General features: G+C 34.8%; 3 protein-coding genes across 9 annotated transcripts; 2 read left to right on the forward strand and 1 right to left on the reverse strand.

Annotated features, from left to right (window-relative positions):
- Positions 1-8,998: 8,998 nt before the first annotated feature.
- LOC132612851 (uncharacterized) lies at positions 8,999-10,870 on the reverse strand. Its single transcript, XM_060326932.1, has 5 exons — positions 10,721-10,870; positions 10,166-10,611; positions 9,769-9,868; positions 9,550-9,674; positions 8,999-9,086 (listed from the first exon to the last, which is right to left on the reverse strand). Exons 1-5 carry the CDS (start codon positions 10,868-10,870, stop codon positions 8,999-9,001), a joined length of 909 nt encoding a protein of 302 aa, XP_060182915.1.
- Positions 10,871-13,973: 3,103 nt separating this feature from the next.
- Positions 13,974-25,219, forward strand: LOC132614665 (uncharacterized). Of its 7 annotated transcripts, none has more exons than XM_060329173.1 (11): positions 13,974-14,473; positions 18,518-19,483; positions 19,555-19,874; positions 19,953-20,019; positions 20,119-20,725; positions 20,955-21,012; positions 22,080-22,606; positions 22,683-22,818; positions 22,922-23,197; positions 24,272-24,391; positions 24,470-25,219. In XM_060329173.1, exons 7-11 carry the CDS (start codon positions 22,419-22,421, stop codon positions 24,860-24,862), a joined length of 1,113 nt encoding a protein of 370 aa, XP_060185156.1. In that variant the 5' UTR covers positions 13,974-14,473; positions 18,518-19,483; positions 19,555-19,874; positions 19,953-20,019; positions 20,119-20,725; positions 20,955-21,012; positions 22,080-22,418; the 3' UTR covers positions 24,863-25,219. The 7 variants fall into 7 exon arrangements, with proteins under 7 accessions (XP_060185156.1, XP_060185155.1, XP_060185158.1 ...); XM_060329172.1 differs by having other exon boundaries at positions 19,563-19,874; XM_060329175.1 differs by lacking the exon at positions 19,953-20,019 and having other exon boundaries at positions 19,563-19,874.
- Positions 17,229-18,605, forward strand: LOC132612852 (uncharacterized). The gene has a single exon (XM_060326933.1). The coding sequence runs from the start codon at positions 17,229-17,231 to the stop codon at positions 18,603-18,605; it is 1,377 nt and encodes a 458-aa protein (XP_060182916.1).
- Positions 25,220-27,625: the final 2,406 nt, after the last annotated feature.

Genomic DNA, 27,625 nt, shown 5'->3' on the forward strand with positions numbered 1-27,625 from the left:
CAATGTCAAAACTGCAAAAGAAAGATCCGACCTAGTGTGGGTCAAGTAGTTTAATTTGCCAACAAGATGTCTGTATATAGTTGGATCTGAAAGTAATTCCCCTTTTGATGTAGATAACTTTATTGAAGAATCCATCGGAGAAGATACTGAAGTTAAGTGGGACACATCAGACTCTTGCAAAAGATCCAAGGTATATTTTTTCTGACTTATGATAATGCCATGACCTTCTCTTAAGATTTCCATGCCTAGAAAATAGTGAATGAGTCTAAGATCCTTAATTTTAAACTTTGAGTGAAGAAAAGCTTGAGAGCCTCAATTTCACTTTGATCATTGCTAGTAATTAAGATATCATCCACATATATTGCAACCATAGCAACTAATGATCTTGTGTGCTTATAAAATAGGGAATAAGCATTAAGAGAAGGTACATATCCCTTGAAGGTTAAAGCACCAGCAAGCTTGGCATATCATTGCCTTGATGCTTGCTTTAACCCATATAAAGATTTATTCAATTTGCAGACCAAATTAGGCTCAGGAGGATCCAAACCAAAGGGAAATTTCATATATACCTCTGGTTGACACCCAATTTTGTCCCACCTTTCCTCTGAAATACCTATTTTACGCTCCCAATATTTGTGGCAAAAAAATAAATAATAATAACTATTTATATTTTACTATAATTATTAGCTTTTATTAATACAGACATCCATTCTCCTGTTGTAGTCATTGCTGTTATTATTACCATTATTATTATTATTACTATTATTATTATTATTATTATTATTATCATCATTGTTATTATTATTAATTTTTTTTTTTATTATTATTATTATTACCAGTATTGTCATAATTTGCGTTTCAGCATTTTTTACCACCTTATGCATACGCATCGCATTTATTTCATACAATTAAACGATAGCGTTTATTTATTGTTAAAATATTGTTTCATGGCTATTACAATATCATATAATTTTATTACCTGAGCATTAATAATTGCATTTTTTATATTAGGTAATATTTTAGCACGCTTAGTATATAATTAATTAAAATGGGTCATTTACTTCAAATTTATGAAGCCCATATTTTAAATCCATCAACCCAATTTTCAGATCAGTCCACACTTTAACACCCCAGCCCAACATTTTAAACAACCAGCCCAACATTTTAAACAACCAGCCCAACATCTTAAAATAACCCAGCCCAAAAGAAAATGGACCCAGTCCATTAACCCTTACCCGACCCACTTACGTTCAAAACAAAGGAACCACTAGGGTTCCCTTCCCATTTTGCAGCCGCCCCATCCCTTCTCTTCTTCGTCTCTTTCTCCCTTCTCTCCTTCGTCTCCCTCATCTCCCCCATCTTCTCTCGTCCCTTTTTTCCTCCCACTTCCCTCTGTCCCCCACTTAGCCTTGTCTCCCCACGCTCACTGCCATCCCCATTCCCTCTGTCCCCCGCGCGTCTTTTTTTTTTATTCAACACAATGCAAAGCAAAACCCTATAAATAGGGGGCGTTTGAATCGTTTGAAAGGGGGTCTTTTTTTTTGGTGACGAATTTCCCCAAGAATTAAAGTTTGAACCGCCTTGAATTCCTTAAAAAAAATATTAGTTTTTAGTAGTCAAGAATACCCAAATCAATTTTTCTGTTTTCATTCGCCTTGTTGCTGCTTCGAATCCGAGCATCGCAAGCTCAGATCTAATAGTTTTCGAGTGTAGATTGGAAACCCCTGCACCTCATTTCGTTGCACTTGCAAAAGGTCAGCAATTTCCCCTCTTCTTTGAAATTCATTTTTATTTCCGATGTGATGTTTGTATGAGTTAGCTTTCTATGTCGACATGTATTTGTTTCGGTTTCAGTATCAGTTAAGGAGTAAGTATCGTCAGGTGTTTGATTTGGCATGTTGAAGTTTGTTAGTATAATTATGTTGTTCTGTAGTTTAAACTAGGATTGCATATGTTAAAGTTGGTTATGTTTAGTTGTGTTCTTCTTATTTGCTAAGTTTAATCATGCTTAAGGGTATTTAATTCCTGCTTATTTGGTAGCTTAGGTCCTGTTTAGTCGAGATTCAGTATGTTGAGTAATCAGTTCGATTGACGTTGTGCCTACTTCAGCCTCTGTTTTGTATTATTTGTTTTCATATGCTTTACATTTTATTGGTTTAGGTAATGTGATAATATTGATAGATATTATTCCAGTTCTGCTTAGATTAGTTTGGTTTAGTTTGAGTTTAGTATGTTTTACTTTTTGGTGGATAATTTGATCTTCAGTATGTCGTTTGAGTAAATACTGGCATGTTATTAGCATTTTTAAGGCTGTGTATGACCCTGTTTGGATTTATCTAAGCTCACGTAAAATATAGAAGGGCAGGTTGTTTCAATTCCCTCATTAGTATACTGTCCATTAGGAATTTGTTTACTTATGTAAGTGTTAGTTTGATCATATTGCGCTGGTCTGGGTATCTTGTTTAGTCAGAATTACTAAAATGTTTATGTAGCTTGTTTGATTGGTTTACCTGTTCCCTATGTGATTTGTATGTAGTTGTTTGGTATTTGGTAGTATAAAGTCGTGTGTATGTCCGATTGCTATTTAATGGATTTATTATCCCAAAATGGTATTTAGAAAATTTAAGTTTTGTTGTATGTTAAACCCATGATGATGAATTGCATACCAGTTGGTGTAAGTCTGTTTGGCTGTGCCCATGAAGGTCAAAGACATGTGACTTGAGTTATTAAACTGATCAAGGCCTTTGAATGCTCCTTTTAATGACTCTGTGGCCTGTGTTGTTAATTTTCTATTGGATTTAGCGTCTAAATATCTCAAAATACATTCTTTTAAATGGGTAAAGGTATTCAAAGTTAGTTCTGCCCCTTTCAAAACTATTCTACACTTCGTCGAGATTAGTTAGCGAATGTTTGAAGTTCTGTTAGGTGATTGAAGTATGAAGATTTCCCTGTTAGTGTGTGAATTCTGAAATTTATTTCCTCCTTAAGCAAATATGGCTAAGACATTTTCATACCTTCCCTCTTTCCCTTAGGATTAGGCTTAAAAGTTAAGAACTGGTCCTATACATGTCTACTTGCATTATACCAATCTTATTCGAAATCTGCTGATTCTGTTTGCCTCACTTGTATCATGCCGCGACTCCCCTTTTCTTAGTATATTCTGCAGTTTCCAGACATCTATCGTATGCCAAATTGAGTATGAATTTAGTATGTATATCGGGTGGATATTCGCTGAAGGTTGTATCCCCTTTCTTTGGAGTGCCTTTTGTATACCTTGGAATGATGTCTTAAATATGTCAACAAGTTGAATTTTGCTGTTGTTCGAGCATTCTGTGTCATCATATATAGGATATCACTAAATGCCCTTAGTTATTTAGTAAGGGTATTGGCATCACTGTTATTCCCTATTTTAAATCCCCACGACTGGGCAGTGTCCAATTTTCTCATTCTGGGAGGCTATAATATGTATGGTATCCTGATTGAATCCTTTAAAGATTTTGAAACTCGCTGAAAATGATAGTTGTATGCTGAAATGATCATCCTCTGTTATGTATAAGCCTGTCTTTATTCACTAATATCACTTAAGAGTATTATATGGATCAGTTGAGTATATATCTCTATGTACTACTTGTTTAAACCTGAAATTGTGATATTGTCATATTCCATTGAATTACCTGTTGGGATTATGTGGGCTGCTGTTTGATATTTGGACAATGTAAATAGCCTATCTTGCATTCTAATGTGTCATCTACTTTGACCAGTGTTCTCCTGGAATGTATATTTCTTGAGTGTGTTTTCCCTTTTGTTACCTTAATCTTTTAAGCCTGATGTTTTGTTCTATATGGCCATCTTGACATATATATGTTTTGATTTTGTAGTTGACATTTACTTCACTGTTCATGATAGTTGTGGTTGTAAACATTGGCCTTTTATGCATTGCTGCGGATGGGCTGGACATGGAAGATGTTGACTAATGGACTTTATGTTGGGCTAAGCCCAACACCAAACGCGAAAGAAAAATGAGTCCCTCGGACTCGTACGCGATGGTCATGCATAAAAAAAAATGAAAGGAAAAGGATTAGTATACGATCAATGAATAAGGTCGAGCATACAAAATATAAACTCAAAATAGATCAGTAGGTAATAAGAACTAAAAATATTTTGTAGACATCTTTTAAGGCTTATCCAAACTATGCATATTTTAGCCAAATGTAGTTAATAAAACATAATCTTGTTTACACTTCTAAAACGCCAAGTCAATTAATACGTCATCGTTTAGTTTGTTTCAAATATTTATTAAAATACTGTGCAAACCCGCATTTTATTCTACTTATATGCAAATTATCATATTTTGAAAATCTTATTTTGAATAGCATTAAGCATTAGCAGCATTTATAACTTTATTTCAAATAGCACTTTAGAATCTCCTTTTATGCAAATTATTAGTCTCGTTTTAAATAGCATTATTATTTGAAGTCTTCATAGGTCTTATTATAAATAGCATTTAAAATCTTCTCTTACGCAAATTATTATATTTGTCTACAAGTCTTATTTTTAAATAGCATTACTATTTTATTCAAAGTTTTAACAACATTTATAAGTTTCATTTTTAAAGCATCTTTCTCTATGCAAACTACTATATTTTTCTACAAGTTAGTTTAAATGGCATTATTATATTTTCTTTAAAACCTTGGTAACCTGTACAAGTTATTTTCTTAAAATTTAAGCATTATATTTAACTTTAATTAATTAACTAAAGTTTGGTCGGATAACCGTAGTTAACAGATTCTAAAGGATGCCTAACCCCTTCCCTTTAGGATAATATAGAACCCTTACCTAGAATCACACTGATTAAGCAGACTATTAACGGAGGTTTAGTTAGCTTTACCTTAGTTAATAAATTAGGTGTCCTAATTCACCATTAAACTAATTAGGTGGCGACTCCTTAAAACAAAGCAATTTAGGAATCTCCAATATGTTGTACTCTAATTTCAACCCATTTAAAATGGGGTATAACACCTCTTCTTGCAAATCTCCTTGCAAGAAGGCATTATTCACATCAAATTGTGAAATGTCCCATCCTTTCTTCACTGCAATAGTTAGTAGACACCTAACTGTAGTCATCTTAATAAATGGTTAGAAGGTTTCATTAAAATCAATCCATTCCTGTTGTATGTCTCCCCTAATGACTAGTCTTGCTTTTAATCTTTCAACTGTTCCATCTGCATGTTGTTTCACCTTGTAAACCCACTTGCAAGGAAGAGCTTTCCTATTTGGAAGCAATGACACCACATCCCATGTGTGGTTAGCTTGTAAAGCTTCTATTTCTTCCTCCATGGCCTTTATCCACCCTAGATGATTGCAAGCCTAATGGAAAGATTTAGGTTATATGATAGTAGAAACAGAGTTGAGGATGATCTGATTAGGCAAAGAGAGCTTTTGAACAGGAAGAATTGTGGGAGTTATAGGTGCTGTGAAACAGGAACTAGTGACATCACTTAGAAATATGGAATTGCAATAAAAGTCTTGTAAATGAGAAGAGAGAGTTCTTTTGTTCTGTCTTTCTGATCTTCTTGGTGAGGGAAAGGTTCTTTTATTTTGCTTTGCTAGTTTTCTTGGTGATGTTGAAGCTTTTGCATCATCACGAAGTGATGAAACAGTGGAAGTATTTGGTGGTAGAGAATGAAATGAAGCAGAATATGTATGATCAGGACTAACTGGAGAGTTTTGCAAAGAATTGGGACTTGCAGTAGGATTAGGGACTTGAGGAGTGGGTGTGTTGTGTGGTGATGTAGGACTGTTATCAATAGGATCAGAGTTGGTTGGACTAAGGGTAGGCAAATTGTCAAGTGACGAACTAGAATCTAAGAAGATATGAGAGGAGTGATCTGGGAAAATGGGCATGTGTGATGGTTTAGATTTAGCAAAAAGGTAATAAGTCTCATGGAATTTCACATCCCTTGATATAATGATCTTCTTTGTCTCTAGTTCCAACAATTTATATCCCTTTTGATGTAAGGGATATCCCAGTAGAACACAAGTCTTGGATCTGTGATCAAATTTACTTCTTCCCTGAACCAGAGTTGACACATAGCATAGATATCCAAAATTCTTTAAATGATTGTAATCTGGTTGTTTTTGAAAAAGAGCTTCAAAAGGTGTTTTCCCATTTAGAACCTTGGAAGGCAATCTATTTATATTATATGTGGCAGTCAAAATACATTCACCCCAGTAGCATGTAGGTATTTTTGACTGAAACATCAGACCTCTTGCAATTTCCAAGAGATGTCTATGTTTCCTTTCAACTATACCATTTTGTTGTGGGGTTCCCACACAAGACACTTGATGTATAATTCTTTGGGAAGAAATAAAAGCTGCCTCTTGTGTTCCTTTCCCTAGTTCTAAAGCATTATCAGACCTGATCATCTTTATTTTCACATTGAATTGCCTTTCAACTATAGCTAAAAAGCTTTTAAGAACAGGAAATGCATTGCTCTTGGTGCTTAGTAAAAATGTCCAAGTTCCTCTAGTAAAATCATCTACTATTGTGAGGAAATATTTGAAACCATTGTAAGTACTAGATTTATATGGACCCTATGTGTCAATATGAATAAGTTCAAACATAGATTTTGTTTTGATACTACTAATAGGGAAAGGGAGTCTAGTTTGTCTGGCTTTAGGGCATATATCACATATAAAATCAGAAACTGAGTCACAATGAAGGAAAGATAAATGTTTCATTGCTAAAAATGGGAGGTGTCCCAACCTTACATGCCAAATTTTTACATAAGACTTAGCATTAACATGTACTGTATTAGAAACAGACTCAGAATTAAAAACAGACTTAAGATTGGAATTTCTTCCCTTTGGAATTAAAAGAACATTTGCATTAAAGCAACAACTAGACCTAGGGTTGTTAGGCTCCAACAGATAAAGTCCTTCCTTAACTTCACCAAAAACTTGAGGACTCTTCATTGAATGGTCCTGCAAGAGACATGCACTAGATGTAAATATAGCATCACATCTAATTTGAACACATAACTTGGGTACAGAGAGTAAGTTATATTTGAATTCTAGAACATGTAGGACACTAATAATGATGACACCTGGCAGAATTGGAATACTTCATGTATGGGTAACACTTACCTTGAAGGAATTAGGTAGACTAATGTTCAAAGGTACAGGAAGTGGAATAAGAAACATGAAAGAATTAGGATCAAAACACATGTGTTATGAGGCACCTGAGTCAATTATCCAGGTACTTGACTTAACACAATTAAACACAGAACCAGAGTATTTCAAAATTGTACCAGCAACTGCACTGGCATTGATGGTTGATTTGCCTGACTGCTCCATTTTAGCTTGTTTATATAGTTGCATCATTTCATTGATTTGTTCCTTAATGTACTGTTGTGCAAGGTTCATGTTGATTTCACTATTGTTCCCAGATATCCCTTCATCATCATGAGTCAACCCTGCATTTGCCTTCACTGATACCTAATACCCTTTAGTGAATTCAAAATCCTCTGGGTAATCATGCAACCTGTAGTGGTCATCATGAACATGTCCAGTCTTCCCACAAAAGGTACAACTTACATTTGGTCATACTTCTTCTTGAGTTTGTACCTTTGCTGTTTTTTCATCCCTCTTTGATTAGGATTATTGAACTTTTGAGGTGTGTTTCCCCCTTTGAATGACTGATTCCTGAACCTTTGTGGCTGCCTACCTTGTCCTTTTGCCATGAATGCTGCAAAATCAGACAATAGTTGATCACTACACTGCTTGCTTTGTCCTGTGACCATGAATGAGCTAGAGTCAGATGAAAAATGTGTTGCATTAGCATATACTTCCCTTTGATTTTCATCCTGTAACAACAAAGAGTATGCAAAGTCTATACTAGGCAAAGGGTTCATCATGAGTATATTTCCTCTTGCCTGAGTGTAAATGTCATTGAGACCCATCAAAAACTAAATTAGTCTCTGATCTTCTAATGATTTTGTCAGTTTCTCTTTTCCTTTACAAACACACACACAAGTACATCACACAATGACATTGATACCATCTAGCTCATCCCATAATCTTTTGAGCTTAGTAAAATAACCTGCAATATCAGTGTTTCCTTCTACTAACCCAGTGATCTCCTTTTGTAGATGATATAACTTGGCTCCATTTGACTTACTAAATCTGTGTTCAAAGCTGTCCCAAAGATCCTTTGCTGTTTTTGAGTGAATGACACTATCAACAATATCTTTGGACTGTGCATTTGAGATCCAAGTTATCACCATGTCATTGACACAAGACCATTGCTTATATTCAGTTGAGCTCAGATCTGGAACCTTACAGGCTCCATTGATGAAACCAAGTTTTCTCTTAGCTGACAATGAAAGGAGAATGAATCTTCTCCACCCAGAATAACCTCTTCCATCAAATTTGCTATTGACTAGAGTCATTCCTGGGTTATCAGAACTGTTAAGGTGATAAGGATGACTAACATCATAGGTGATTCCATTTTCAGTTGTGGTAATCCCTGTGGTTTCTGATGTTTGTTCAGTCATGGTGATTCACACAAGATGTTGAAGACAAGATTTAATTGTGTAGGGTTTCAGATCAACAGTCACTGCTCTGATACCATGTATGAATATGAAAAATATGAGATTGGGAAATTTCTCGTGTATCGATCAAATCAGGTTTACAATGTATATATATACTTCGTAATGAATAATACTCAAAAGAAAAACAAATAACCTATACATATTTGTCCTATTCTTATTGGTTATGTAACAGTGCAAAATAACTAACTTTGTCCTATTGTATGCACGTCATGTGAAGTATATACATTTGGAATCTATACTATATTGGGCTCAGATTTTGTTCTCTGTGTTGGGCCATTTCCATCTGAATATGCCAAGCCCATAGCTTCCTTCATTGTTTTCTGCTGAGGCCCAAGCCCACATATTTTGTTCATGTTATGTTGTGGTCGATGGAAACAAAGACCACATTATTGCACTTTGTCCTTTCTTGTCTGAACCTCAGCTTTCATTAATGGCGAATTCTTCTTCTCCTTTCTTCCATCGTTACCAGTAATTCTTTCAGGGGTAGGGGATGAACAAGAAGAAGAGTAGAAATTCAGAAAGGAAAAAGAAAATAAAACAAAATTGGCCGAATTATCTTGCTAAGTGCAATCCCAATGAAAGAAAGAAAAAAATAGCATTTTCGTGATTGTGCTTTGACAAATTACTTTTCGAAGGATGCATCAAAAAGTCTGTAAGTGTTCAGATTAGAGTCAAAGTAATTTCACAATTCAAATACTCCCTCCTCCGTTCATTTTTACTTGTTCACTATAATAAAAATAAATTTTCACTTTTACTTGTCCACTTTAGCATATCAAGGAAAGACAAACTTTTCTTTCTTGTTTTACCCTTAACATTAATTACTCATTTTCAAATCATTCATTAAGTTCAATGAGACTATACACCAATTAATATGGGTATTATAGTAAAATACATAGTCCATTTATTAATCATGAAAATAGTAAAACAGTGTACTCACCTGAAGACACTCAACCAAGTTTCCGATTGTTTTAACTTGAGCCTTTCCAGAAGCCAACTCTTCCGCAGCAGAATAATTACGTTAAGAGGATATTTGAGAAATCCTCCCCACGCACATTTTCCAATCTACATGTATTAAAATTTGTAAGAAAGCCTAATATAATTAAAAAATTCCATAAATATTTTAAAACTTATAAATGGAATTTATAGTATGATAAACCTGGAACTGAATTCTGCAAACTTGAGGCAAATCTGGATTAATGCAGAGTTTCGAAGCATGCCAAGAATTACGTACAGAATATCTACCTGCAACCGTATATCTATATATTTAATCATATGTTAACTATACACAAAAGAGAACCCAATGCACATCAGAATTAGCTGAAAGCCTTGAAACTTATAAGCTCGTATTAGCTGCATAACCACAGTGATAGGCTTTTCGATAGATCTATCCAAGTGTGGCATGATTTGCTCCACAAATCCCCCCCCCCCCCCCCCCCCCCCCAAAAGTAGCTGAAATATTATTATTCCTACATGAAAAAAATGTGCAACTTAATCATATGAAAGCGGGACAACATGAAATATATCACTAATCGAATTCATGATCGCGAACTTACTCATGATCCTGGAGTTCAACATTCATAAAAGCGCTGGACTTATCACCTTGCTTGTGTTCTTGTATAGGTCTGTAACTAACAATCTCTCCTATGACATCTATCACAACGTAAAAAGCAGTCTGTGATAAAGTTGGTAAAACGTTCAAATTAATCAAAATGCAAGAAGAATAATTACTAAATAGTTCAGTATCCTCAACGTTCACTTGATTTATCAAGTGCTCAAATGGTCGAAATTTGAAGACTTCCATACCAAAGTGTGCATCAACTGTTTCCTCCACACTCGTTCTATGGGTGAACATTAGCTTAAATTGGTGATTGTTGGTCTTATATTTTAGTTTATTCAGGCGAACCACGAAATTCTTCATATAATATAGTCCTAGTTCCTTTATCTCTATTTGGAACCTGTTCGTAACAGATTTTCCTAAAGATGCCTGAATACGACCCCCCTGAAAACAAATAATACATTGAGTGAGTTTAAATTTATGGATACGGATAAATGAGATCATATAGCTATGAAATAAAAATTGTAACAGAATAGCCAAACCGTAAACATACCCTCTCATCCTGCAATAGCATCTCTAGCGACAATATGTTGTCGGCATTTTCAATATCAGCAACCTTCCAGAATCGCACTACGCGAACCTTTAAGGTCCACATCATCTTATTACTCGATATATCGCTAATAAAATCAATTTTGGGAGACATATTTTTGATGTATATGATGGACAGCGTATTTGTTTTTCAATGTTGAAATTGAACTATGTTACGGAGAGTCTCAGAGCAGTTTATATAAGAAATTGAAGAGCATGGTTTCAACAGTAGGACTCTTTTAGGATAGAGTCAAATACAATTATATATATCAATCTGTACAATTGAAGATAATTAGCTAGTTGTATGCAAGCGTAGGACTCTTGTAGATTAAATTTCCATTGAAACTGTTTGGTTTAGAATGTTTATCCCCAATTTAAATGGTGAAATTTAAATAAATTCAGATTAATTCGTTTATCTAAATTTGGTTAGATATTTACAATTTCCAGTAGGTTTAGATCACTTATTCAAAATTCAAACTTACGGAAACATATCTTCTCATCTATATATAAATTCCCAGTGCGTTTAGATCACTTCTTTAAAATTCAAACTTACGGAAACATATCTTCTCATTATAATTTGAATATTTATATTTCAATTATCAACAATTCAAAACTTATATTACAATTCTTATTAGTTTTGTCCTAATTCTCATTAGCTTTGTCTTAAAATTGCCAAGTGGCTTGTTATTAGCTTGCCACTTGGCTTAACCACATTGCTTGTACCTCTCATTTTATATATATATATATATATAGATATAGATTTGTTTAATGGTACTAGTCATAGATTGAGTGCTACGGTTCTCATCATGTCTTAAATTAAATTAAGAAAAGTTGTGCACTTCTCATGACGTGCATGGAAAATAAAATAATACTAATAAGAATATTAAACCGTTATTGCCAAAAAAAGAAGAAGATAATATTAAACCGTTAGAATGAAACATTCTTTTTTTCTAAGTGAAATTTCTCGTGAAAGACTGACCATTATTTTCATTTTTGTGGATTCAGAGAAGCTTCCATATATATGAACTATGATTAGGGCCTTGTTTTAGTCAATTAAATCTTAGTCATTAATTCTAATACATGTCATGTGTCTTTAATCTAAGGTAGAACTTGAAAAAAATGGAGAGAAGAGAAATGGAAAGGAGCCCAATCCATATTAATGCATTTATATACGTTAATAATGGGTTATTAATGATTCACTAATTGTTGTAGGGAAAGAAAATATTTCTTTTTACTTCTTTTTTAAGTTTATATTTCTTAAAACCTACTCTCTACGTCCCATCCTTTGTATGACACGACTTGAATCGTCATGTAATTTAAGATATTAACCTGATTGATTTAGTTGAGTGGCAATGAAAGAAAATATCTTTTCATATTATTATTATTTTTCACCATATGGTGGCCCCATGTCACCAGAACACTTACTCCACAAAGGAGAGGGGCGCCATATGTATATCCTTACCTCAATTACAAATTTAGAATAGCATCGATGGAGGGAAAGAAAACATTTCGTTTTGTATCTTTTTTTAGTTTGTACATATTGATTAAACGAATCTTTGTGTCCCATCCTTTCTATGACCCAACTTGAATGGCCATGTAATAGATACTCTCTTTATTTTAATTTATGTGAATCTATTTTTTTAATCCGTGCTAAAATGAATGATCTCTTTTCTAATTTGAAAACACATTCACTTTATGAATGATTTACAGTCACACAAATATTCAAGACTTATTTTGAACCACAAGTTTCAAAAGTTTTTTCTCTTTCTTAAATGTCGTGCCCAGTCAAATGGGTTCACATAAATTGAAACAGAGGGATACTCCCTCTTCCCTCTGTCCCGAAAAGATTGTCCTCCTTTTCTTTTTAATCTGTTTCAAAAAGATTGTTCCATTTCTATATTTAGGAACAATTTAACTTTATGAGATGATTTACAGACACACAAATTTCTAAGGCTTGTTTTGAACCACACATTTAAAAATCTTCCTTTATTTCTTAAACTTTATGTCAAGTTAAAAGAGGATAATTTTCTTAGGATGGAGAGATACTATTTATTAACCTGATTGATTTAATTGAGTAACAATGAAAGAAAATATCTTTTTTTTTTTAATTATTTTTTGTTGTATAGTGGCGCGATCTTCCCATATGGCCATATCACCAAAAAAAAATTTACAGAGGAGAGGGGGATTATGTCCTTACCTAAATTACAAAAGCATAGATGTAGGGAAGGAAACATTTCACCTTGTTTCTTCTTAAAAAATAAAATATATTTATACTAACTCTCTAGTTGGATGGTTGTTTCCCGTGGTTCATTAATATACAGTATGATATGCTACAGTATAATGTTGTAATTTAAGATATTAACCTTATTAATTTAGTTGAGTGACAGTGAAAGAAAATATCCTCTTTTATTTTTTATTTTTCGCCGTATAGTGACGAGACCTTCCCATAACACCAAAAAAAGTTACAAAGGAGAGGAGGACCCGGACCATATATGTCCTTACCTTAATTACAAAAGCATAGAAAAGGATAAGAGTCCCTGAATAAAGCACAACTATAAAAGCTAACTATACAAACTGTACATAAAACACAAGATGAAAGGGTCCAATGTGTTAAAGACAAAAAATTTCTTCTAGCAATTTGTCTCGATCCTCATTGATCTGTTGGGGTATATACCATTAATCATGTGTTTAGATATGGTATATTCTAACAATTGTCATGGTTAAAAGTCTAAGTGGGAGATTGTTGGGATATATACTATTAAACATGTGTTTGGATATAACATTTATTATCGAATAATTATTTATTCATTGTTCAATAAAGAGTTAAATAGATCATGTACTAGTATGTATGTGCTTTACGTATATAGTAAATGATTTAGTATATAAGTTTCGCTTATACACAGAAGATTAAATCGTCGGTTCTTATAAGTATAAAATTTATGTTCACAATCTAAGATGGAAATTGGACAAAACCGTCGGTATGATTGTAGCACAAGATTAATATAATGTATCTTCATTATGGGAATGCTATAGTTCCGTCTTCTTGTGCTAGTGCATTTTGTATGTATTGAACGGACCAAGTAGAGATAAGTATTTTTGTACTGAATATATAAAACAAATTATCTAGTTCATTAAATGTACTTATACTCTTAATCTTGATATAATTATTATGATCAATGTGCACTACTAAAAAAACAGGGTTTTTCGACCAAATAATTTCGACCTCACTTTTTGGTCGAAAAAAAAATCGACCATATGAGGTCGAAATTTTCAATTTTTTTTTTTTTTGGATTTCGACCTCAAGTGGTCGATATTTAAACGGGAATAAAATTTCGACCGCATGAGGTCGAAATTTATTTTTGTACAAATAATAAATGAAAAAAAAAACATTTTAAAAAAATTAAATTATATAAATAAAAAAATTAATTAAAAAAAATATATTTCGACCGCAATTAACTCTAATTTGATCAAAACTGACTTAATTATTTCGACCGCACGCGATCGAAATAATAAAGTTGAAAAATTTAATATACTCCCCCAAACTTCAATCGTGCAATTCTCACCCCCAACTATACCAAAACCTAATTATACTATAACTCCCACACCCCTACCCCGCCGCTGACGCTCCATCACCACCACACCCCTCCCCGCCACTGACGCTCCATCCCCACCACTGCCTGTCCTCCATCGCCGCCCTTGCTGTCCGCCGCCACTAAAGGTAAGTCATTTTTTTGCCCTTTTTTTTCAATCTCATTTCTATCATTATTAGTTACATTACTTTGTAATTGTAGTTTAATTAGTAGATTACTTACATCTATTGTTAAAGATTGCATTTGTAGCTATTTGTTAAAATTTTATAAAGTGTAAATTGAAATTGAATGTTGTTGAAATATATTTACTGCTTTCATTGCCTTCACTCTTTTATCAATAATACCTCTAATTGAGGCATGAACATCCCTTTCAATTTCCTTCATTCTTTTGTTCCTCTTTGTTGGCAAAAACCTATGAAATATTCCAATAAATAAGAAATTTGAAAGTGAAATAGACATCCATTCTGTCGCGGTAGCTCTCTGTTCCTGTGACTGTGTAGTACTTTGCCGGTAATAGATGGACTGGGAATTTGATATTTACAAAACTTGTGAATGTTACACTGGAGAACTACCTCTTGCTATAGCACCTTCCTCTCTTTTCAGGTCCTAAACGAAACCAATAAAACAGCTAATTAATAGTATATAAAATGCTTAAAGAGAAATATAGTCAATACCATAGATTCTTTCAAACACTAATTCGAGGAATCTTACAAGCTTACCTATTTTTTTTTTTTTTTCCAGTTCAGGTTCTTTAGCTTGGAGCTCGTTTTTATTTAGCTTGGAGTTCTTTCTCTTTATATCTTCTTACTAGTTTGCCATTATGAAGCTTTGATATGAAAAAGAAAAAAAAACAAGAGAAATGTTTAAAACCAACAAAAGAGTGTGTTCCACTTTTAAATTTGTCACTAAAGCTCTAGTAAGTTTTCAGTAAGTTCTAACTTTAAAGCATAATTCGTTGTGAACTGATTAAGATTTTGTCTTACAGTAAGTTCCAACTATATTGCCTACATCTCTATTAGCTAAATGTTTAGTGAGTTTTCAAGTTCTAACTTTAAAACGTCTTGCATCTTTTTAAACTAAAACTGCATTAAGTTCTAACTGTTAAGCATATATACATATTTTTCTTGGTTTATAACAATCTTGATCAAGTTCTTTAAAAAATGGAGTAGACAATGTTTGTTATATTGTGAATGAAAAAAGTGGAAATAAGTGAACACAAGATTGATTCATTTCATTCATCTCCTAGTTCGTATCTAACCACACCATAATCTCATACTGTGGTTCATTAATCTTTCATTTATTTTAAGCAACCATCTCTAATTCTTAGCCAAGGCATTTACTAAAGATAGCAACAATTTCTAGTCTTTTAAATGTTGAAGATTGTCTCTCTAAGAAATCTGGTGGTTTGCTTTTTTATTTCTGTTTGAGTGCTTTTAACAATGGCTATAAGATTATTTATCTATATAACCATGTTTTTCTCCTTACTTGCTAAGGTGTTCCTATAATATGCAGGACAGCAGGAGTTAGTATGTAGCCAATATATCAAGCATACTTATGGTTCAACTTTTTACTAGGCTTACTTGAATTTTCTTTTTCTTTTCTGATGTAGTTATCTTAATAGTTAAACAAATGAGTAAACCAAATCTAAAGTTGTTACTTGTCCTAATTTGCCAATCGACATACAAGCTTCTTAGTTATAATAATAGGAGCACTATACCCTAATCTTTGTAGCTTTACCACAAATACTGATGTCCAACCAAAATATGCAAAGAAAAAGCAGTAGTATTTATAGCAGATGCTTTATGTTCTAGGCAGAAATTAATGACTTTATCAAAAGCAAAGTGGGGTTTATCAAAATCATGTGGCTTGAGTAGTTTAATTGTTAGTTGCATGGGTCTGTTTAATTTATATATTAGTCCACTATTGACTTAATTAGCAATTATGTGATTTTTTTTGTTTAAGCAATTAGTTAAATCACACTTTGCTTAGCCTAAATTAACAGTTAACTACTTGTTAGGATGTTAGTAGCTAGGCTAATGAGTTATGAACTCTTTTCTAGCTTCAGTTTGATTAGTATAGTGGTTGGATACTATTACGGTTAGCTTCTGCAGACTAGACTGCATATTTTAAGAGTTGATCACTCATAAACGTATAAGTAGATCAGTGGTTCAATGATGGTTTCAGACTTACCTTAGTTATAATTAGTCAAATTTCCTTTAAGCTCCCATAACTGGTTTAGTGCATTTGGGATAAACTTTTAAAGAATTAATCAAGTTTTTTATAAGTTGTGATTTGTAGAGTAAAAAATGGATTAGTCCATGATCAATATCTTCTTCAATACTTTATGCAATATTGAAAGAAGGTGTCAAGAGATGGGAGACCTAAACTGAAAGAATAGATATGTCTGAATGAATTCTCCATCCTTGGCTTTTGTGGTCTTTGTGAGTAATTGAAATGGTGCTTAGCTTGAATGTGAATTCTTCATTGTTCTCTAGCATAAGGCCTTATATACTATTTATGAGAAGTATTGAAGTGATCTGTGGTAGCACTGGCTTGTTCATGATTTAGTTTAACATACCAGTTTGTGCTTTTGCTTAAAAGATAGTTGAATAGGTTGACTAAACTAATCACCTTTCATGTCATTTGTCTCTTCTTGAGCTAGAGTTGAAGGTCCTTTATACCTGTGACATAATTTTTTTTTTAACTAATAACATATAAACTAAGTATGATTTAACAAGTTCAACCATTGTGCTTGTCTGATCTTTTTTGGTAATTATGATGCCCTTTTGAAAATTATGGTAATTATGATTGGCGAGTCTTTTACTAATAACATATAAACAAAGTATTGGTTTAACAAGTTCAAACTTTGTGCTATTTGTGTAGATGGATTCTCGTAGTTGGATGTACAATAGATCTTATGATGATCCATTAGGGATAAGGGATGAATTTATAGCCGGTGTCTATGCTTTTGTTGAATACGCAAAGTCACTTAAGGATTTTACAGTTCATGGTGTGGTTAGGTGTCCTTGTGTTAAATGTGAATGTATGAATTACGAGACCCCAGAGATTGTTACGCTTCATCTGTACGAAACAGGCTTTAAAAGTAATTATACAACATGGACTAGTCATAGGGAAACACACAACAATTTTGGTAGATCTCAGAACTTTGAAGTCGGTGAAAGTAATAGGGGGGTAGAACGTAATGTCCAAAATTCTAGAATGCACGACATGGTTCAGGATGCATATGACATGCATTCGGATTTTGAATTCGGTGGCCATGTTGAAGAACCTCCCAATGAAGAGGCCAAATGTTTTTATGCAAAGTTAAATCAAGCTAGCCTGCCCTTAAATGATGAGAGTCCCCACTCTCAATTGTCTGTCGTCGTTAGATTATTGAATAGCAAAGCAGATAACAATATTTCTGAAGGGGCAATGGATTCTTTCATTGACCTCATGTATGAATTAGTTGACCCCATTCTAGAGATACCCGATAATTACTATAAGGCAAAGATATTGGTGTCTAAGTTGGGACACTCGTCGGTCAGAATTGATTGTTGTGAAAATGGCTGCATGTTATACTATAAGGACGATGTCGGTCTAGAATCTTGTAAGTTATGTGGTAGTAATAGGTTTAAGAAGACTCGCAGTGGGAAGGGAATTGTTGTTAAGGCGATGCATTATTTACCACTTATACTAAGGTTAAAGAGGTTGTATGCATCTAATAGTTCCGCCCCTCATATGGGATGGCACAGTGAAAATAGAAGGCCACCAGGTGTTATGTGTTATCCATCTGATGGTGAGGCTTGGCAGAATTTTGATAGAACCTATCTAGACTTTGCAGTTGAACCACGTAACGTCAGGTTGGGTTTATGTTCAGACGGATTCACTCCGCATTCTATTTCTGCTGCTTCGTATTCTTGCTGGCCCGTATTCATAACCCCGTATAATCTTCCCCTTGAGATGCGTATGACTAGTCCATATATATTCCTTAACTGCATTATTCCTGGCCCTCGTAATCCAAAAGTTTTGATTGATGTGTACTTGCAACCACTGGTTGATGAACTGAAACAATTGTGGGCTGTAGGGGTTGAGACATATGACATTTTGCGCAAGCAGAATTTTAATTTAAGGGCTGCTTTAATGTGGACTATTAATGATTTTCCTGCATACAGGATGTTGTTCGGGTGGATGACAGCCGGAAAGTTAGCATGTCCTCACTGCATGGAGAATACTAAGTCCTTCACTTTAAAAAATGGTTAAAAAACGGCAAAAAAAATTCATGGTTTGATTGTCACCGCCGGTTCTTGCTGATGGATCACCCCTTTAGGAGAATGAAAAATGCATTCAAGAAGAATACAATTGAACAAGATTGTCCACCTCCAATACTGTCTGGTGAGGATATCTGGGAGAGAGTTCAGAACCTCCCAAAGGTTACTGAAGAAGAACCGTACATGTTTGAAGGGTATGGGGTTTACTATAACTGGACAAAACAGAGCATATTTTGGGAGTTTCCATATTGGAAGGATAATCTTCTTCGACATAATCTTGATGTCATGCACATTGAAAAAAATTACTTTGATAATTTGTTTCACACAGTGATGGATGCGAAGGACAAGACCAAAGATAATGTTAAGGCTAGAATAGACTTTCCTGAGTATTGTCAACGAAAAGAGTTAGAGTTGCAGCCGAAATAAAACAGGTTCTTCAAGCCTAAGGCTAAGCTATTCTTTCACAACCGAGTAGAAGCGTAAGATTTGTGAGTGGTTCAGGGACTTGAAGACGCCAGATGGGCATGCATCAAATTTTAGAACACGTGTTGATCTGGACCAAGGGATGAAAAGTCATGACTGTCACGTTTTCATGGAAACCTTACTCCCAATTGCATTTAGTGGCTTGCCTGAACGAATCTGGAAACCTCTGACAGAAATTAGTTTGTTCTTCAAAGACTTGTGTTCCAGTACGTTGAGGGAAGATAACCTTTCTCGGATGGATTATAATATTCCTGTTATCACAAACAAGTTGGAGAAGATTCTTCCTCCGGGGTTCTTTGATGTGATGGAACATGTTGCCGTTCACCTTGTATACGAAGCCCGACTCGGAGGCCCAGTACAATATAGGTGGATGTATCCTTTCAAGAGGTATTGACTAACTTTTTATTCTTATCTAATCATTTTTTAAAGGAAAAAAAAATTCATACATAACACAATAGAAATGCAGGTGTTTTGGTAAGTTAAAAAGGGCTATCAAACAGAAATCGAAAGTGGAAGGCTCAATGTGCGAAGTTTACCTTGCCAAGTAAACGTCCCATTTCTGTTCTTACTACTCTGGGAACGATGTGGCTTGTTTGAGAAACAGGCCTAATCGACACTATGATAGGGGTGTGAATAATTCTTTGCTGAAGCCGATATCGATATTTAATCGACTAGGTGATGGGTCAAAAAGACGTGTGAGACCATTGAATCAAATGGAGGATAAATCAGCATCCACACATATTTTGTTAAATTGCCCAGAAGTTCAACCTTATTATGAGTAAGTTGAAAAGAAATTGCAGAAACTATTCATTTAAAATGTAAAAGCGACTAACCTAAATACCACTTTGTTGCATAGTCTCTTTGTGGAGATACATGGCCAAGAAAAATTGTACGACCAATTTGCAACGTGGTTTAACAATTACGTAAGTTTTATAATTTTCTAACACAAAGCTACCATAATTACAAACTTTAAAGTTTTGAAATCTACTATTTCTAACTTTCTATATCTTAACTGTTGATAGGTTCACAATACACCTTGTGGTTTTTATGAACAATTTTTGAAGGACTTATCTTGGGGACCCATTGGTACCGATTGTATGGACAAATATGTGATTAATGGTTTCAAATTTAATACCCGAGAATGTGCTAACCATATGAAAACTAATAACAGTGGTGTGTGGGTTAAACGTGCTGATGGTGTTGATTTTTTTGGTGTAATCGAAGAGATTTTAGAATTAGAGTATTCTGGTTGGCCAAGAAAAAAATTGTTTTGTTTCGGTGCAACTGTTTTGATCGAACCCCAAAAAGAGGTACGAGGGTATTGAAAGATTCTAATATCATTGAAGTAAAGCACATGCGGAGGTATGCAGCTTATGATCCTTTCGTCATTGCACATACCGTTAAGCAGGTGTACTATGTCCCTTATCCATTGCGACTAGATAAGTCAGATTGGTGGGTGGTTATTAAAACCAAGCCTATTGGTCGTGTGGAAGTTGAGAATGATCTGCCTACTGCCTTTCAGAATGACGACACAGCACACATTAACCAAATAGTCGACCCTGAGTTAGAAACTGAACTGAAGCATGCACTGAAAGCAACTTCAGCTATCTGCAATCAGCACATTCACAAGTAAGAATGGAAATATGAGTTTGACTTATTAATTAGCTGTAGCACAGGTTATGGTGTGCATTAAAGCTAGAAAATTTAAAACAAGATATCTGAATCTAGGAGCCTGAAATGAGGACACTGGAAATTTAACTAACCCTGAAAATGATATAAATGTTTGGCTACTACCAGTAGAAAGGTTCAACTTCAACAAACCTCTAAGGCTGACTACTTTTTTTTTTTGTTTTGGCAGAAGCAGCTGAAATTCCATATTGCAGAAGCTGTTTATTTTTTGGGACAAGCATATTCAGGTTTTTGTAACAGCTTTTGGTTCATGTTTTTAGACTGCATATTCAAAAATGTGTTACAAGACGCTGTCTGTTTTTACCACACCACTTTTTTTTTTAGACTGGTAACATAGATAGTCATGACTGAAATAGTACCATAACAAGGTTCAGCTACCATATAATGTCAAGTTTGAAACAAAGCATAAGAGAATTCAAAACATCCTTATTTAGTTAATTCTTAAAAACCATATTTTCCATCCTTCATGTTGATTGTAGCACAATACTGCCTGCTAATACAGAGTTGTTGATTATGGAGAAAGGAGGGAAATTGGTTGTGACTACTGCTGGTTGTAATGGTCCTTTGGTTCCAATGAGGATCAATTATGTTAAAATCCTGAATTTGGATCTTGTTTACCATATGTCTTTTCTGTAGATTTACTTTCTTGTAAGTTTCTGCCTAGTACCACATAATACTAGTAGTACTATACTGTTCTTTGCAGAGCTTGTTAGTTCTTGAGGCATGTAACATGTACAAAAAGAGTAAACATTGTATAGATTTTTTACTTGCTCTTTAGAGAAACATAATGCCAAAATATTCTTCAGTCTATTATGCTGCCTATTCTTTCTTTGCATGAAACATTTTGCTTTTATCTTTAGTTAGCAAGCCAAACTATTACTTGTAAGTTTGAATATACTGATTTTGGTCTATGAATATTGTCCATCTGAAAACCACATCTGGTACTTCAACACCACATAAGTGATCATATCAAACTTTTTCCTTTTCTCTTGGCATTGGCAATTTCGCATATAGAAACTGCTCTTCATATGCACCCATAAACACACAACTTATTATCTCTGAAAGTTACTTTCCTCGTAAACTGTGTTAGTTACTAGGAAGTTAGTTACTAGGCAGTTATAGTTTCTTAAAAAAAAAATTACCAGTATACAGGAAGCCTTTAGAGTTGTTGCACTTGCTGCTGATTTGTAACTGATACAGTTGGTATACCAATTAAACTGTTTTGCTCTTCTCTGTACTAGTATGTCTATCTCGTTCACCATTTTTTCTGACCTTAATTTTTTATATTGTGTAGATGGCGGGTGGTAATAGGGGCAAGGCTATTACTAGAGCCCCGAAAAAGTCAAAAAAGAAGCCTCCGTTTATACCACCAGAGGGCCTAGTTCCCCGTACCCTTAGGATTCCTGGCAGAGATCGATCTCCACTCCCGTACCTCTCACCACGTGGCCGTCCATTGCCACATTATGAGGACTTCAATGGGTTGGCATGGAGTCAGCCGACCAGTCATGTGACAGGCCTATTTTTTTGGCCTCAGGACCAAACAGAACCACAGAGTCGAACTCAGTCCCCTGGAACACCTCGCACTATCTCACATGGCCTCCTTGATTATTATCATGTATCACAGTGAGCGAATATGAGCGGTACTCTGACTGCTACACCCAGCCCGACTACGTCACAGCCATCGGCCTCATATAACCCAAATGTTGTGATGTCGGAGCCTCAAGAAAGTAGCTCTGATTCTGACAAAGAAGCTCCCCGACCAGGAGACGTTGAGATAGTTGATGGGTATGGTCGTCTCATAATCAAGCCAGTTGGATACGGGTAAGTATATTGAATTTTCTTAAGTCATTTACTTTATTCTAAAACGTCTAATGTGATATTTAAATTAATTCTTCAGTTTTGATGCAGCTTCTATCCGTGCAAAGCAACTAAAAGGGTTTCGCAGTCAGTCAAATCACTCTATAGAGGCGCCATTTCGTCTTGGGGCAAGGTGCCAGTGGATCTGCTTTGAAGCAGATGTTTGTAGAATCCAGGTGTATTTATTATTTGTAGTAAAATAATATAACTATATGTTGATTGTTTATGGAATGTTCCATATATATGAATGAAAACATTTTAATTTCATTGCTGGCAAAGTGTTTTTGGAACCCCCAACATGAGACACAAGTAGCGCAAAATTTCGAGAAAAAGGCGGGGAATATACTTAAGCATGCGTTATGTAGAGCCCGTCAAAAAGTCTGGAAGCCTAAGTGGATCACCAAAGATAACGGGAAGAAACTGCTGCACTTCTGGGCAACTGATCCGACGTTTTTGAAGCAAAGTGAAAATGGGATGAAGGCAAGGGCCTTAGATAAGGGTGGATTTCGACACAATAGTGGGGCCACCAGCCATGAGGACGTTAGGATGAAGCTGGTATGTAACCCTATTTAACTTTCGTTGTCTATTATGTAATTTAATCTTTCCATTGCTTTGGTTATGTTACTAGCAATAATCCAATCAAATTCTTCTTGATTTACGTTACTCAAATAATATACTCTTAAATCTTATCGCTATTCCAACTCGATACAGGAGTTGCTGAAAATAATTTATTTTTGTTGTCATATTAGGTTGGTTAACAAAAGTGTTGAATACACCTGTCCCTCCATATGCAAAATTCACTCCATCTTTAACTACTGATGATCCCTTCTTACTATAAGGTAGTGGGGATCTTATGCCAAGGAATGAAGCTGCATTGATTAATTAGAAAGTCATGATCATTTGCAACTTAATTAGGACATCACAACGGAATAAAACGAAGGTCATGGTAACTAGAAATATTGTAATAGTAGTAACAAACAGAGAACGAATTAGAAAACGAAAAAGGTTCAAAATTGTCCTTGTAATTTGCAAAATGATTTAATTTTGCTTTCCGTGTAAAGTTGTGCACTCCAGCCGTTAGTAAATAAGGGCAATATCACTCCAGTGGTTAACAATCTGGCGACCTTATTCACTAACGGCTCTATTTTGGAGCTGAAATGTTGCTTCATTTCTCTTATTAATTAGCATCGAATTAAGTCCATTATTATCACTAAATCACAGTTAATTAAATAATACATAGGCGGAATGGCATGAAAGACCCTTCTTCCGGATTGCCATCTTGTGCCTGTACTCCATAGAGCTTCGTCCAGACATAAAATATAAGTTTTGAACAGGTTCAGGTGTGTGGATGAAACTCTGTGGAGTACAGTACTTGGTTCCTTTTGGCACTTAATAACTCACTTTATAATTAAGTTTTTTCAGTTGGTCACCTAGCCTTCAATACTAAGCTACCTATTTTGCTTATCTAAAATAAGTTCTGCTAGTTGCTTACCAACTGGCCTGCATCAGCTTGGAATTGGTCAGTATTGTGTTGCTGGATTTCTTAACATAGTAATATCTCCCATATTTCATTTTTACTTGTGGCTCGTTTGGATATGAAATTAGTTGTTAATCTTGATTTGTTTGTAGACGCTCGAGAGGGGTCAGGAAGCACCTCAAGATGAAGTCTTCAAGATTACTCACGCAAGGAAGGCGAAGAACGCAGATGGTACGGACCAACGGATTGAGCCAAGGGCTCAGCAAACCTATGTAAGTCACTAACTAACAATAATAAATACTTTTGTTTTAACTAAATTTACCTACTAACATTATATCCTTCAATTGCAGACCGAGTTTCAACAACACAAGTTGGAATATTGTGCCAATCAGCTAGCCGGGACGTCGATGACCAACGAGATAATTGATCAGCAGTGGATGGAGAAGGTAGCTCCCCCGACAAGGTATGAGACAGTTTATGGGATGCCTAATCGAGCCTGTCGTCAATTCCCGTCGTTCCTTCAAGGCGTAGGTGCTACTTCTGAAGGGGCAGTGGATCCTAAGGAGTACCAAGAAATGAAGCAAAAAGTTACTCAACTGCCAAGTACACTTAGTGCCACGGAGGCAAGGATGTTGCATATGCAGGCTCAAATAGACAACTTACTCAATTCGGGGCCCTCTCATATTCCCCCGTCTCCCGAGGATGCTCGTAGGTCAAAGCCCAGTAGACGACGTAGGTCATAGGCCAACGTAGTTCATGCTCTTGTTGATGAGGATAGTGGGGAGGATTCGGATCATGTCTCTAACACTCAACGTTGACTTTTTTGATTCGTATACTTTTGGATTCTAATATTGCTATGTTTTCTTTGATATGTATATGATATTTGATTGTAGTTTTAATTCGAATTAGATGCACTTTTGGAGGTGAATTTGACTGTAGAAAGTAGTTTATGGTTGTTTAACTTTACGATGTTTAAGTGTTTGAATGTAGTTTTAAGGATATTTAGAAGTACTTTGAATTTGAATGTGAATGTGTTGTAATGTCGCATTGTTGATGAATTGGATGTGTTGTAGAATAATGTTGATTTGGTTGAATTGGCAAGTAGGCTGCTATAAAAGCAGTAAAATGTTGATATTTTTTTTCCAGATTTTCGACCACACGAGGTTGAAATTCAGTCCAGATATTGCTAAATTCGACCTCACCAGGTGTAAAATGTACCTCCACATTAAAATTTCGACCACAAGAGGTCGAAATTTAGCAACAATGTTGCCATATTTCGACCACATGAGGTCGAAATTCTGGGCAACATATTAAATTTCGACCTCTTGTGGTCGAAATTTAAAAATGCTGTCCAGGATTTCGATCACATGTGGTCGAAAAAATTAAATTATATTTTAAAAAATCAAAATTTTTGGACCACATAAGGTCGAAAATATTATTTAATATTTAAATATAAATTATTTTTCCTACCTCGTGCGGTCGAAATGTTTTAATAATATTTAAATAAAATATGCAGTTTTTGACCACACAAGGTCGAAAACTATTATTGCGTAAAAAAAAAAAAATCGACCTCGTGTGGTCGAAAAATTTCGACCACATGATGTCGAAAAATATTTCACCCTATCAATTAGCGACCAGTCCTTGAGGTCGAAAATTTGGTCAAAAAATCGGCTTTTTCGACCTCATGCGGTCGAAAATTTTGGTCGATTTTCCCTATTTTTTTAGTAGTGGTGATTTGTTCATCATTTTGATTTATTAAAAGGTACGACTCAATTACGGGTCTATGTATTCCTGGTAAATTGGATAATGACAAATTACATTTGTGAAATAATAATTAGTTGATAGAATCCATGTCTCGACTTTGAGATTGATAATACCCCTTTATGGATGCTTATAAGTCTCATGTGAAAACCCTGCAGGTGGATTTTGTATCCGTCACATGATGTAAGTTAAGCAGAAATATAAAAGATTCAATTAGTTAATGAATTAAATTGTCAGTATTTTAATTTAATTGATTGGTATCCATAATCTTAACATGAGGAGTTAAATAAGTTTTAATGTATGATTTCGAAATTGAACTGAGGAGTGCAGTTACGATTTTTTAGTGGAATAATTCGTAATGTATTATGGTAGGATTAATTCAGATTTTTTGAATTAATTCCATAATAGGAAGCATCGTTAATTAAATTATGTGGTCCTTGTTGTGCCCGAATAATAAAGAATTAAATGGAATATTATTTCTTGGTGGAAAATAAAGACCCAACAAGTACCTATAGTTATAAAACAATTGTCTTATTCCATAAGCAGGCTGAGGCTATTACAAAACAGTTGTCTTATTCCATAAGCAGGCTGAGGCTATTACAAGTTTCTACACTTTTTCCATAGAAATTCGCCCACACGAATTTCACAAATTCTGATATTATTTGGGTTACACAGCAGAAGACTGTGAAACTGAAGGATGACGATCTCGTGGATGGTGTGTGTTCGTGGTTGAAGATTCAATTCTTGCTCGTGGTCACGCTTCAAGAGATAAGTATCAATTTTATGTTAGATTAATAGCTTGATTGTTAGAACCCGTATTTTTGCACAGTGAAATAATCCGGATTTATTTATGATAAGCTAAGGACAAAACTATTTCGGGATACAAAGTCGGGATTCTTGACCTTTGATTTTTATTTTGAGATATAGGTTGTGCATGAATTTATTGGTATGGAACAATTAGGAAACATTTGGGACCAAAAGTGATATAATTGGAAGTGGAAAATCACCCACAAATTCCATGTGGGTTGTGTGAGGGGATTGTGGTGCCCACACAATTTTGTGTCATCTTTTAAGTGATCCGATTCATTATGTGGGCCAATATTTTTGAACAACTCAAAGGGGGATTAAAAGATGACTTGCTAGTCATCTTTAGCTCATTCAACACTTGACTAAAACAAAATAAAGCTGAAAACCCCATGGAGAGGCTCTCGGCTAGCAGCCAAAAAAAAATAAAAAATATCCCCTCTTTTTAGCTCTTCCAAAATTATTTCATTGATGTAAACCCATTGTTTTAGGGTCCCTAAGTAGAGTGGAAGCATCATTGGAGCGATCAACCTATTAATTTTTCATCTTTTGGAAAACCCTAGCCTATTGGAAGTTGAAGAGAAAAAGGTAAGATTTGATCTTGTTTTTTGTGTTATGAAGGTTATATTCATGTTGTGGTATGTTAAATTGGATGAATATCATGAAATAAAGTATGTTGAATTTGAGGCCATATGTATGAGGGTTGGGCGTGTGATGGGTGTGTGTGTTGTGTGATATTGAAACTATGAATTAATGCCTAATTAGTATATTATGACCATTGTAAGGTGAAGAACTTTTGAGAATCATCCATGTGGGTATGGTAGTGTGCTAGCCGAAAATGGGTCACCTTATGTGCCAAGAATTGAATTAGTATCGCTTATTGTTTAGCCGTCGTCGCCATGAATTCTATGTTGGAAATGAAAGTTTATTGACTCAAATTG

The sequence above is a fragment of the Lycium barbarum genome, chromosome 10, assembly GCF_019175385.1.
Source record: "Lycium barbarum isolate Lr01 chromosome 10, ASM1917538v2, whole genome shotgun sequence".
Lineage (NCBI taxonomy): Eukaryota > Viridiplantae > Streptophyta > Magnoliopsida > Solanales > Solanaceae > Lycium > Lycium barbarum.